This window comes from Acartia tonsa, chromosome 11, assembly GCF_053477335.1.
Source record: "Acartia tonsa isolate MP-2025a chromosome 11, ASM5347733v1, whole genome shotgun sequence".
NCBI lineage: Eukaryota > Metazoa > Arthropoda > Copepoda > Calanoida > Acartiidae > Acartia > Acartia tonsa.
Genome location: NC_137270.1, coordinates 39,059,736 through 39,073,560, shown reverse-complemented (window position 1 = coordinate 39,073,560; position 13,825 = coordinate 39,059,736). Strand labels below are relative to the sequence as shown.

At 32.7% G+C, this 13,825-nt stretch overlaps 1 protein-coding gene across 1 annotated transcript; it reads right to left on the bottom strand.

Annotated features, from left to right (window-relative positions):
- Nucleotides 1-3,039: 3,039 nt before the first annotated feature.
- On the bottom strand, nt 3,040-13,218 carry LOC145332086 (chitin deacetylase 1-like). The gene is made up of 16 exons (XM_080177022.1): nt 13,079-13,218; nt 11,629-11,705; nt 11,038-11,132; nt 10,588-10,666; nt 9,936-10,027; nt 9,580-9,694; nt 9,128-9,280; nt 8,764-8,850; nt 8,410-8,493; nt 7,437-7,547; nt 6,634-6,767; nt 5,942-6,021; nt 4,784-4,880; nt 4,155-4,319; nt 3,664-3,730; nt 3,040-3,268 (listed from the first exon to the last, which is right to left on the bottom strand). Exons 1-16 carry the CDS (start codon nt 13,146-13,148, stop codon nt 3,122-3,124), a joined length of 1,653 nt encoding a protein of 550 aa, XP_080033148.1. The 5' UTR covers nt 13,149-13,218; the 3' UTR covers nt 3,040-3,121.
- Between the last annotated feature and the right edge of the window lie 607 nt (nt 13,219-13,825).

The window sequence follows — 13,825 nt, the reverse complement described above, 5'->3', positions numbered from 1 at the left end:
GTCATCTTTGCAAAAAATCTTGACTACATTTTAACCTTAAAAAAATCGATGAAAAAAGGCCAAACGACCAAACAAGCGTAATAAATCATAATTAGTATAGGTGATTGGGATTAACCACAAAAAAATTCATAAAGATCGGACTATTCCTCCTATGTCAAAAATATTTTTTTTTCAAAGGACCAGAAATTTTGATTTTTTCCTCGCAAAATTTTGATTCAAAAAATAAAATTAACTTTTATTTTGTTTTTTATCTGTTCTATTCATTTTTAGGCCTAATTCTTAAAAAGTCCATATGGAATAATAGATTTGACAAAAGAAAACATGAAAACATGACCTTAAAAGTTGAATTTTAATTTCTTTTGAAATTACCGATTTTTCCCCCGGCGCCAACTTTGGTCATTTTTGAAAAAAATATTAACCCGATTTTAAAGCTCTCAACGGATTTGGAAAAAGCGGGCAATTTCTAGTTCAAAAAGTTTTTCAGATCAGCGTAGGTCTTACCAATTTTTGTGTAGGTCGATCTTTACACACCTACTAAAATATTTTTGGAAAAAAAAAATTTTCGTCCGACTTTGAGACCCAATAAGTACCCTTAATATTCATCTCACAAAAAATTCATTTTATACTTTTTTGTAGGCAATTTAATAAGGAACAAATTTGCTTTTATGTTTTTTTCTGTCATTTGAAAGGAACATGGAGAAAAAGGTCATTTAATGAAGGTAGGTCGAAATTACCGAGAATAGCCCCTTACCGAAACTTCCCCCCCCTTACCCTATATGTTTTTATATGCAAAGCGTGATCTATGCAGCGCATATTTCCCCACTCTATTAATCTGTATACAAGTCTCTAAACACTATATTTTCATGCAAATATCACAGAGGTTTCAGAGTGGATTTTTTTTTATTAAAACAGTTAGGGATCCATTTTTATAGAAGCAGAAATATAATCTATGATTATGGTTTGGACCCTCTAAAACTTTAATCTACCCTTCCACTTTCCCCTCTCTTGGTGAAGATATCTTCAACGCCGATACGATTTTTGAAATATAAGATTCCACTTTTGTCTCTCTTGTTGAAGATATCTTCACCAAGAGAGGCAAAAGTGGAATCTTAAATTTCAAAAATCGTATCGGCGTTGAAGATATCTTCACCAAGAGAGGGGAAAGTGGAATCTTACATTTCAAAAATCGTATCGGCGTTGAAGATATCTTCACCAAGAGAAGGAAAGTAGAATCTTATATTTCAAAAATCGTATTGGCGTTGAAGATATCTTCACCAAGAGAGGGGAAAGTGGAAAGGTAGATTACAGTTTTAGAGGGTCCAAACCATAATCATAGATTATATTTCGGCTTCTATAAAAATGGATTCAACTCCCTAACTGTAAAAGGAGGATATTTTAAAACATCTTTTTATTATTATAGACAACTTTCCGCAGATATTAAAATAAAAAATTTTATGATTTAATTTAATTTTTCGTGGATAATTGTCTGGAATATGATACCATGCAGGATTTTTTTATATGGCTGAGACTCGAGAGACGGTTCTAATCCAGCGGATATTAACCTGTTTCGAAGCCATATATTGAAAAAAAAACATGTTAGTATTTTATGATCCCATTTAGTCTCGACCAAATATGTCGTGTATGTATTTAATCCCGATTACCAGCCACAGTTTATTAGCTGTAAAAATTTAGTTAGAAATTCCCAATCTTAACTAAACCATTGCCATCCAGTGAATTTTCATCCCCTAGAAGTTCCCACACAATTATGATAAGAAAAGCCAATACCTAGGTATTATTTTTTAATTCTGAAATCAATAAATCAAACATAAATTGGTTTTATGAAAAACTTTATAAAAGTAAAGTTATAAAGAATAGTAAAATGTCAAAATTTGTTTTTCTGATCATTAGTGTGTGCTCCTAGAGGATAAAATTTTCAAACTTAATTTTTCAAATATTTGTTTGGATTTTGTGGTTGTCAGATATGAAATCTACGCATCCTGTATAGCTACAGTGGTCTAGTTAATATTGGGAATTTTAAACTCAATTTTTAAAGTGATGAACTGTGTAGCACAGAACTAGACATTAAATTTAAAATAATCATGACCTATCAATGTTCAATTTAAGATTGAAATTTACTCAGTGTTATTTTTATTACAATTGGCCTCAGAACCTTAGTTCTTAATATCTGAGAATTTCAAACTATCAATAGCAATCAATGAACAATCTGTACTATATTATTCATTCCATGTGAAAGTATTTTTTTATTTTTAAATATTTTTTACATATTATTTTTTTTAAATAAAGTATTGAAAAACATGGTTTTTTAAATTTTTTTTCTGTTTATGATTATTAAAATACCCACCCATAATTACTTGATCAGATATAAAGAGTGAGCAAAAAAATTAATAGATTTTAAAAATTCAAATTGTGCGGAATTAAATTTTTTTTGAAAATATAGAAAGATTTTCCTCTGCTACTAATAGTTGGGAAGCTACGTGGTAAAATATTCCAACAGACTTAAAACTTGACTTGCGAGTAAAGTTTTGGACCTAGCTCCTAAATTAATTGTAGCTCAGAAACCGTTCTTATATTTCTTACATGTACATAACATTTTTAACTATTAACACAAGCCGCGCAACTTTAAATTTAAAAATGTACGCAATTCATTATGCACACTATTGATAATATTTTTTAGTTAACATTTAGTAATATACTCGCAAATAATTAAGTTTTAAGTCCGTTAGGACATTTTAACTTTGTTACGAAAGGTCAGTTATTTCTCATCTAAAGAGTCTGCTATAAAATCTTTTAGGATATTACTTACTTGGAGAATAAGATCATAAAATTTCTTCACAATATGAATCATGACAAAATAACAGGCCGCTATGAATTTAATTTTATTACTTGGGATTAAGTTGACTTTACTAAAACATTAAAATTTTGACATATTTAGAGGATTATACCTGTACAACAAAAATCGGAGGATTTTTTTCAATTTTAGAAATTTGAGTAAATTAAGGTGTGAATAAAAAATTTAGGTAACTTACTAAAATTTATTTAAAATTATTAAAAGTTATCACAAATATTAAAACATAATTAAATTACTAGAATAGGGTCACAATTATTTAACTAAATCAAGTGGGTCAATGATGCCAGAGCCCTGGGGGTCATTGAGCCAAGGATAGCTGTTGGGACAGGGGGCACAAGTCTGCATGCGCTGCTTCAGTCCACCCAGTTCTGCGTTCTGTAGCACACAAGTGTTGGAAGTCTAAAAAGTAGAAATCCTATTATATAAAGTAGTAAGGGTTTTTTGTCTGAAGCTTAAGATCTCAATGACTACTGAACTGATTGAGTTCAATGGAAGCTTCTTATAGGTCCCAGAATTGTTTTAATTTTTTTATCAAAGTTTAGTTTTAGGCTATTATTCCAATTTCTTTCATTCTTTGAATATATAGCTTTTAGGTGGGCATCAGTTAGTTAATAATGAACAGAACAATATCAGTCTGTCAGTTTGAAGCTTAAGATCTCTGTAACCGCTAAACAGGCTAGACTCTAATATTCAGGGATTAAAACTAAAGGTCCAGCAGGAATTTAAGCCATATTAAGTGAAACAACAAATATCCCCCCAAATACTCTCAATTTAAAAAAATTCTAAAAACTTACTGCGCACTGATCAGGAGTATCTAAAGGAGTGCATCTACTTCTCCATCCCTGAAACTTGACGGCATCTCTGAAAATAGAATTGTTGATCAGTAGCTAAAATATATTTCCAGTACAGCTTTAAAACATTAATATCCACTGGATTAGAAACTGTTCTCAGCCACACTGAAATCTATTTATAGAATCGCATTGAAAATTACCCACGGATTAAATAATATAAATTAATACTAGTTAAGTTATCCCGGGCCCGACAACCGATATGGTTCTCCTTTACAGGGTAGCTTATAATAGGTCCAGGGAAGTTTTAAAACTAATTAGGGAGAGGTAACTACCACCCTCCAAAGAGAAATCGCCCTAGAAAAAATTATTCTCCATCAATTTTATTACCTCTTTAATTCAAATAAATTAACCCCCACCTCCTAAAGTGCTCCTCGAGGCCGCTAGTACAATAAAAGTAATATTGAAATGTAGTACGGTGCAAGAAGAAACAATACCTAATAGGGAAAGGCTGTTGCATAAACTTGAGCACATCATTCATAGTGACAAAGAAGACATTGTTGTAGGTGGACAGGATCTCGTCAATCCAGAACTCCAAGGCGTCCAGCATCTCTGGGGATTTGTTAAACCAGGCGGCATGCATATACAGACCCATAGGAGCTCTAAAATGACAAAATTCAATGTTCTCTGGGGATACACTTATAATAACATGTGATTAAGACTTTCATAAAGATTCTTTGCAGTGTCAAATTCAAAAGCAAAATTTATTTAGACCTTTATTATAAAAAGTTTCATATTGGAAAAAAAATTGTCTGAAAAAATCAATTTATGTTAGCCCATAAATACATTTTATCTAAGCTGCTTCATTTTTTACCCAATGATCTAAAGAGATAAGACAAGGGACGATAAATTGATGCACATGAACATTAATGATTTTACACAAAATTCCACCTTCAGTAGATTTATTGTACAATTATTGGTTGAAACGGTTAGACATTCAACGAAGAAACAACCAAAATTAAATATAAGTCTCAAAAGTTGTAGAGCCAATGAATAAGAATAGTTGCAAAACTTTGGAGACTAGTATAATAACAGCACTTTGTCCCCGCCATCTCTCTGAAATTACCTGTTCTGTTCGTAGTGCCTGATGAAGTTATGAGTGAGAACATTGTACAAAGTATCTGGAGTACGAATGTCAGAACAGCTGTCCAACATCACACATCCTAAATAGGAAAATAACATGGTCAATATACTTAAAGTTGCATGACAGTTATGTACATTAAGAGAAGAGATGTGGATATTTTCCAGAGGAAAAATTAACGTATATTTAGGTTGCTAAAATGGAACTATTACTGATCAGTTCGTTCATCCAGTGGGAGAGATGAGGTGAGGGTTGAGAGAAGAATATAGTTATTTGTTATATTAGCCCGGTAAAAGTTTCACTTTATTTCTGGTGTAAGATAAAAGTAATATTTTTTTTGTAAGACAAACAAGCAACAAAAATAAAAATATTTTAGCCTTTCTGAGAATGTCAATAGTAATTATGAGAAGAGAGAAAACTATTAAGTTATCTTTTAATTAACACCACAAAATGGGGATATGATAGTTTAAAAAGCTACATTTACTAAAGTAGCTGACAATGACCAATAAGTATCTGAAGGAGGTTGTGTTTTTTTCTTGATTCTTAACACACTGCAGGGTTATAAATGCGGTGGGGATCTATCATGTACCCTATAAACCCTAACCCAAAATAATTTAGTGGCGGGGGGGGAGGGGAAGTATAATGGGTTCAATAGGCACTATAAATTAGGGTTGGAAATCCGAATCCAGAATCCACCCAATTTTTGGCCAATTTTGGAATCCAGAATCCGAAATCAGTTTTTGAATATTTGATTCGAATTCTTAATTTTTACACTAAAATTAATTAGAGTCTTGAGTTTTGAGTTTTTTCTTTCACCCCCCCACCCTCATTGAAGACATAAATCTCACCCCCTAACCCCCATCTCTCCCCAACTACACCACCAAGTTAAGAGATCAGAAAATATGAAAAAATGCAGCTTTAGATTCTTCCCAATACCCTTTAACTTTAACCCTTTTAAAATATCACTAGAATCCGGAATCCAAAATCCTAATTAGTCAAAAAAAAATAAGAATCCGGAATCCGCGGAGAATCAGTCTTATTTTTGGACGGATTCTTGTAAGAATCAGAATCTGGTCCAAAAATTAACAGATTGCCAACGATACTATAAATATTTCCATACAAAAAAAAACTGAATGTTTATACCTGAAACTTCTTCATTACTCTGGCCAGGAACCTCTCTGGGATCAAACTCATTCATAACCATCTCCCACACTCCGTAGCTCCTTAATTATAATATAATTACAGCTTTTTAAATTTACTCTATATTATTTTAAGAAACATAATTATTAGTAATGCTTTTGTTAATCAATTACAAAGCCTCACTTATCAAGTGTAACCTTTTAATCAATTTAATTTTACATTTTACAGAAATTTGACCCAAGCACATGTATGGTTTTAGAATTATTTTATGTATAAATTTAAGTCTAAGGATAGTTTTAGTCCATAATAATTTTAAAATTAATTTTGTTTATACTTAAGAAATGTGCAGATACAAAAAAAATCATGCTCTTAACTTTTCCAATTCACAAATGCAAAAATGTTTTATAATTACAAAAGTAAAAGATTAGTGGAATCATGGAAAGTAAATGAAGTAGCGGGTTTCGTCGTAATTTCACAGTAGCTTTTCATAAGTTATTTTAAGTTAGCGCCTCAGGGTTAGGAAGTAGGTTCCGAAGGGATAGAGCCCCCCACCCTACAGGGCCAAGAAATAAGAGGAAAGCTTCTGTGAAAATGATCTGATTTGTGTATTTTAAAAGTCTTTACAAGTTTAAATATTTTTTGTTGCAGATTCACGTCAGAGAGAATTCTAAATATTTTAAAAATTAAAACTGAACCTTGTTGGACATTTCTGGAAGTTACCATGGCAGGCATGGGGGATGGCGAAGTAGGTTGTGTAGGGCCAGAGAGGAGGGTTCTGCAGGGGAGCAACCATACTGGAGTCATACAAGAATTCAGTCTCTTCCAAAGCCTAAAATATTGTTTTGTAATTCTACAAGTTAAAATCCCTTTATTTTTGTTTTAACTGAAAATTATCTAGATTTCCTTCATCTATCATGGTCAGACAACCAAAATACAAAGTAGAACGATGTCTGTCTGTCTGTCTTTGTAACGAAGTATCTCGCTATCTGCTGAACCGATCGGGTTCTTCTTAACAGGGTAGCTTCTCATAGGTCCGGGGATGGTTTATAACTATTTTGGGAGAGGGTACCCTCCCAAAATTTTTTTGTAACTTTTTCTTTCCAATTCTAAAAGAAATTGGGTTATCAAATTAGACTCCCTCCTCAAGTGCCCCTAGAGGCATCTAGGGGCATTGCCGCTAGTGCATGCAACAAAGTAATAGCTTATTTGTAAAAATGTTCGAAAATGGAGTGATCTTATTATATTAAAGATTTTAGTTTAAAAAAAGGCACAATAGCAAAAAAGTAGTTATTGGTAAAAAGCCAATATGATACTAAGATGTCTCATTAAACTTTAAATCGATAATAACAGATATCATACATTCAATGTTATTGAAAGCTGTTCTATATATAAGAGAAATAAAAACTTTCCGAGTGTTAGAATTTTACTAAAAGAGTTAACTGTCAGTTACAGATGTACGGACCAACCCTAATTATAAACTTTTAAAAATAGAACTTACTGCAAACATGTTGTTGCCACCAAGCCTAAGTAGGGGAGCTCTCACACCCAAAACTTCACCAACTGGTAATCTGCCAAACTTCTCTAGAATAGCTCTTCCTCCCGCCATTTCCTTGATAGTAAAGTGATATTAAGATTACTTTGATAAACTGATGCCAAAGATGACAACATTCAAAAGTAGAGAAGTAAAAGATTCTTTTAAAGGACCCAAATTATAATTAACGACTGCATTCGAAGACAATTATGTGCAGTAAAGGGGGGGGTTTTTAATGCAACCATCTCGTAATCAGTGATTAAATGGCACTTAGAATTCGAATTTCGATCAGAAATTTTGCATGAATAATCCTTGGTAGGTCTATTTTCCCTAAATCGAACAAAAAGTTGGAAAAGTAACGGCTAACGGCTGGCGGCTCAGCTGTTTTGCCATTTTATTACTATCTTAAAAGCAAAAAAGTCACGAAACCTATCTTCACATAATACTTTTTCTCACTCAAAAACCTTATCAAAAGGTTCTAGCTGGTAGCTGTTGGTACTAGAAATTTAAAAATTGGTTATTGCTATCATTTAACATGAATTAAACCAAAAATATGTTTTAAAAAGTTGATTCCTACGTAATTAATGATGAATTTGCCCTGAAAATAGGCAAAAAACGGCTAAACGGCTTAGCCGCCAGCCGTTACTTTTCCAACTTTTTGTTCGATTTAGGGAAAATAGACCTACCAAGGATTACTCATGAAAAATTTTAGATAGAAATTCGAATTCTAAGTGCCATTTAATCACTGATTACGAGATGGTTGCATTAAAAACCCCCCCCCTTTATTATGCTTTTCAAAATCTGTTTAGATGTTAAATTGTTATCTTGCCACTAGCTTAAACTGAAAGATTTTTCTAAAACTTTCCTGTAAATTGAACTAATTAGGACAAGTAATTTCAGAGTTCTTTGTCTTAAAAAATACTATAGGTTATCTCATTACCTTTGCCCAAGTGTCCTTAGATCCCAGTGTCCAATAGTCTTCATCATTGTCATGAGTTATGCTATGGCTAGCCATCTCATTTCCCTAACATTTTAAAAATTTATTAGGGTTAGGTAGTTTATGGTCATTGGCAATTTCACAAGATATTAAAATTTTAGGTTTTATGATCCAAGTAAATCTCTTTAATTTAGTGTAAAATACTTAAACAATTGTGCATTTAGAGTTATAACAAACAGCTGAATAAGATTTGGTTATATTAGGTACAAGTTAAACCCGCAAGGGTTTGAACTCCCCACAGGGTTTGGGATGAAAAAATATACTCTACATTATTATGCAAGAAACTCTTGTACTTACAAGCCTATGAAGTTCTTCAACCATAGAGTAGTTTGTATACTTGTGAGATACAAAGAATGTTCCTCTGATATCACAACTGTTGGGGTTCTGAAAAACGTTAATATTGTATACTGAAAGAGAAACTTTCATGAGAAGTAATTAGTATTTGTTTATAAATTCCAAAGTTCTTTATGTGTTAAAATCCCATTAGGAATGTGAGAGAAGATTTTGACGGGGGGGGGGGGGGGGGTTAGGATGTGTTCCAAAAGAAGTACTTAAAATTGTCTGTAATACGATGCTATACATTATTTTTAGCATGGCCAAAAACTAGTTCCAATCCAGGAGATATTAGTTGATTTTAAAGCCATACTAGAAAAATATTTACCTTTCTCTGGCCATTGAACAATCTCTTGTAGATATCAAAATTATTAGAGTTGACAGCATCATCAAAAGAAATGACAATCATCTGTGGCACATCAGTTGGCTCCAGTCCACCTGGAACCTTGGTGCTGGTAGGGGAACAGAAGCAGTCGGGAAGCTGAACAATCAAATATTAAAGGTTCAACTTTAGTAGGTTTACCATGAACCCCTAAATTATATTTATATCCTAAAGCAAGATATGGTTAGGTTATATTGGAAACTTTAGCCCCTAAGGGTTAGGCCACTGCAGAAAGACCCTGTAGGGTTAATAATGCCCTCGCAGGGGTTGAGATTACGGCAACAGAAAATTACTTTTATTTCAAAAGTAAGAGAAAAGAAAAGAATCATAGTCCTCCAAATGGGCAAAGACTAGTTAGAGCTTTCCTGAAAATTATAGTTTGATTTAAAACAACTCGCCCTGCAAATCTCAGGATCGCATTCATCAGCTCTGTTAGGATCAGTTCTGGGACCACACAGGTTCTCATCAGATCCATCCAAACAGTTAGGCTCTCCATCACAGAACAGCTCTTTCCTTAACATCAAAATAAGGATAGGACTAAGAATATTTTTTCCGGAAAAAGAAATAAGTAATTTGGATTAATACAAACTATATGTAAAAGTTATTATTTCTTTGGTCTTTGCCTTCAAAGCTAAAAATTAATCATGACTGAAATTGAAATAGTAAATAATTCAATAAATTAGATTCAAAGTTAGCAGAAACTGTTAAGAAAACAGAAGTAGCGAGACAACAATGAATAAAATTAAAACTTTACTTGACACATTGTCCATCTCCACAAGCCAAGTATCCCTCATCACACAGAGGCTCTGTGGTCTTGAACAAGGGCAGTGCAAGCTTGGGGCGAGCCTAAATATATTAAATTATATCACACAAAGGCTCTATGGTCTTGAACAGGGGCAGTGCAAGCTTGGGGCGAGCCTAAATGTATTCTGATTAAGATTAATTTATAATATAGTATAGCTTTGAAACAAATTAATATCTGCTGGATTAAAACAAGTCTCTTCTATTCTGAAAAATCATTCATAGCATCGGAATACAAACAATTTTCTACGAATAAAATTAATCACTTAGGTTAAAACTTTTCAATATCATAATTTTTCATTTAATATCCGCGGATAATTAACTTTACTGCAAATTTTCACAATTAAAATATATACATCAAATTACTCATTTAAATGTTTTTTGGTTTTTTTCCTTTTTTCCTTTTGGGAGAAAGTAAAATAAATTGGGGGGACGATGGGGGGCAGGGAGGTCTAAATTGTTGAATGTTTAAAATAAATTTGAATTTGCTTTATAAAAACCAATCTTAAAAGTATATTTGGGGAGAATTATCAAACATTTTGAAAACTGGGTTGCATTTACCTTTGCGGCTTTCTCATCAATGAAAGAGTGAAAACAATTTTTACCTTAACATTGCAATTCTTGACAGCATTCTTCCATTCGCAGGTCTGTTTGTCCAAATCAAAAGCTAATCCAGGGGGACACCTGCAATAAACATTTTGTAAACCGTAAATTATTTTTGAAAAGGGTGAAGATTGCTTAATGCTTAAATTACTTCTTTAGGAAAGGTTTATTTATCAAATAATAAGCAGAAGGTAGTTCTAAATTGTAGATTTTACTTTAAAAGACTGGATTCTCTTAAATTCAGTCACTTAAACAGGGAGAGATTATTACCCTCAATTTTACTAGTTCGCAAATTTTCATGATCACAATCTCTCAAGTTATTAATCAATTTAATTGAACAAACATTCGAATACCAAACTTTTCCACAAATAAAATTAATTTAATTGTTAATTTTGATTAGTTATTTGTCAATTGCTTAAGATACCAGCACAAGACTAGATAAGTTGACATACCTAATAGCTTGGAGACCATTTTCAGCGCAAGCAACAACGTCCCTACAGTTGGCTCCCCCAGCTACAAGACGGAAAAATTCACCAGCATTTTTATCCTTAACAAAATAATTAAAACACAGCTATAATCGAAATTGACAAAAACACACCCACTTTTTGTCAAAAACACAGTGGCTGTATTTTTGCTAGTGGTAAAAGTGGCAGCACCCCCTCTGACTATTCTTTGCCCATTTGGAGGACTATGAAATAATTATTTTTTATCACCAGGGACGTCAAATCCTTTAATTTAGGTAGAGATGATAGGAATGGTTACAAAAGGATTGGATGAGAGGGGGGGGGGGGGTAATATTATATTTTGTTCTTAGTTTTCAGAGGGTAAAATGAGAACTTTTGTAGCTTAAGGTGGGTATACACCCCTTGTGTGAATACACATTACTGCACTCTTTAAACCTTTTTAATAATTGCCATTTAGAAAGAATTTACACATTTCATAACAAAATAAAATTTAACCCCATATATAAAAATATTATAATTTTCATTTATAGTTGTTTTAATGTATCTGCACTAAAGAATAATAAATCTAATCTGAATCACCTTGCATAGAGCATCCTTGATATCATCTTCACTGACTTGACGCTTTACTCTTTCCAATAACACTTCACTTTCTTCAACTAAAACATTTTGTAAAGGTTTATTTAGGGAACCAAAGTATTATAGAATTAGTAGAATGTCGCCATTAGAATCTAAAAGCTCTGTATTAACCTAGAAACAATATTTTAATGGACTGTTGCTCTATCTACTGTTTTCATGCAGTTTGTAAAAAATCTCTGGATAGTTTAACTACAGGTTAAAACCCGCGACCGTGGCTCAACACGTAGCGCACTGGCTCGTAGCCGGGGAGGTGATAGCTTCGAAACTCTGCACAACACCGCGTCATAAATAAAGACGTTAATAATGTCAGGTGCGCGACATTAATAGTTAGAGTAGGAAGAATGCCTTGTCCCAAAACAGGCGCAACTCATTACCATGCACAGTTAAGACTTCTTAAACAAAGGTCGTTCAATCAAAGTTTTGGTTGTCTGATGGCTATTACTTAACCTAATTTTGAATGTCATAGATAGCATTTCCAAACGTAAGAGGTATTTGACGAGGTAACTACAGCTTTACAGTTTTAAGTATTGATAACGAGGAGAACGACATTAAAAAGATATTTTCTTTTAAAATTGTGGTAGATATTCTCTTATCTTAAAATAAGCTTTGATCATAATTTAATGCCAATTAAAACTTATTTTCATGTTGATAGTTAATTTCTAATTCTACGCTACTTATAGATATAATAATGACAAAGTTCCATAGCGGCTTCGATCTAGCCTCTAAAGGCTTTAGCCCCTGAGGTAACTTTAAAAAAAATTGGAGAGGCAACCACTTATTTTAAACATATTTAAAAAAGGGACATTTTATTTGTCTATTTTGGAGAGTGGGGTTGGGAGTGTCCCACCCCCAACCCCCCCCCCAAAAAAAAATCCTAAAACAACCACAGGGCCAGTAGGTATTTTCCCTGAAGAGTAGAATCCGATCGGTTCAGTAGTTACAGAGATCTTAAGGGACAGACGAAAAGACAGCCTGAAGGAGAGACAGAGGGACAAACAGACATCGTTCTACTTTGAATTATAGATATACTAAACATTTGTCCAACAAACCAGACGTTTGAATGAAAAATTTGCAACAAACAGTTTTCCGCAAATATTAAACTGAAAAATTACAAGATTAAAACCAGTTTTGTTAGTTCAAAGTAAAAAACCTTACCATTTTAAATTTAAAATTTGCAGAAAACTTACTGTAATACGATAAAAAACATAATTTTTCAGTATGGCTGAGAAACTGTTCCCATTTGTAGATAGTAATCAGTTTCTTATCCATAATGAAACAAGGATGACAACATCCATAAAAGCGAAGCTCTGAAACGGTAGGACAAACTAACATTAACATTAAAATACGAACGGACCGACCCTAATTATAGAAAAGCTTAGCTTCTAAAACTTACCTATATCTACCATATCTTTGTCATTAGCCCTACAGATGCCTACTAAGAGGCAAAACAATAAAATCTTCATTTTAAAATAACACTTCTGAAAGCTGACAATAAATATCAAAATGATAGTTCAGTGCATAATTTAATACAGTACATAAAAATATTTAGAACATAAGAGTTAACAAGGATGACAACATCCATAAGTAGCAAAGCTAAAAAAAAGGATGGATATCCGGAAAAAAATGAACTATAGAACAGTTTCATAAAAAACGTTAAACAAAAAATCACAAAACCTTGCAAGATGTATAACGTAAAAATCAATAGGAGTCGCTCTAGCACTTACACTAATAAGCAAATCTTAATTAAACATTGTGAGGATAAGCACATTGTTAAAACATTTCATCCCTAAAAATATCAGCAGTCTATCTCAAAAAGGAGTAGATAAAAACTTCAAACCAAGAATTAAACTAGCACCCTAACATATAAGCAAATCTTAAAGTATGCAGAATATGTAAGTATTTAATCCCTGAAAATTTCAGCAGTATCTTAATAGAAGTTAAAAAATCATGAAGAAAATTTAGGAATCGATCTAGCACCCCAGCAAATTGACGAATCTTAATGAAACTTAATAAAATATGAAAAATATTAATATAATTAAGTTAGTCCCTGAAAAATTCAGCTCTATCTTTTATAGGTACAGAGAAAATCATATTTCCCCCCTTCTGTCTCTGATAGACGGACGGACATTTCGAATTATAG

Excerpts from the sequence above, each read along its gene's own strand:
- LOC145332086 (XM_080177022.1), bottom strand. The coding sequence starts at position 13,148 with ATGAAGATTTTATTGTTTTGCCTCTTAGTAGGCATCTGTAGGGCTAAT. Across the intron at positions 7,548-8,409 it reads CTAAGGACACTTGGGCAAAG|GAAATGGCGGGAGGAAGAGC; the intron begins GTAATGAGATAA and ends TTTACTATCAAG. Across the intron at positions 4,881-5,941 it reads GAGTAATGAAGAAGTTTCAG|GATGTGTGATGTTGGACAGC; the intron begins GTATAAACATTC and ends TTTCCTATTTAG.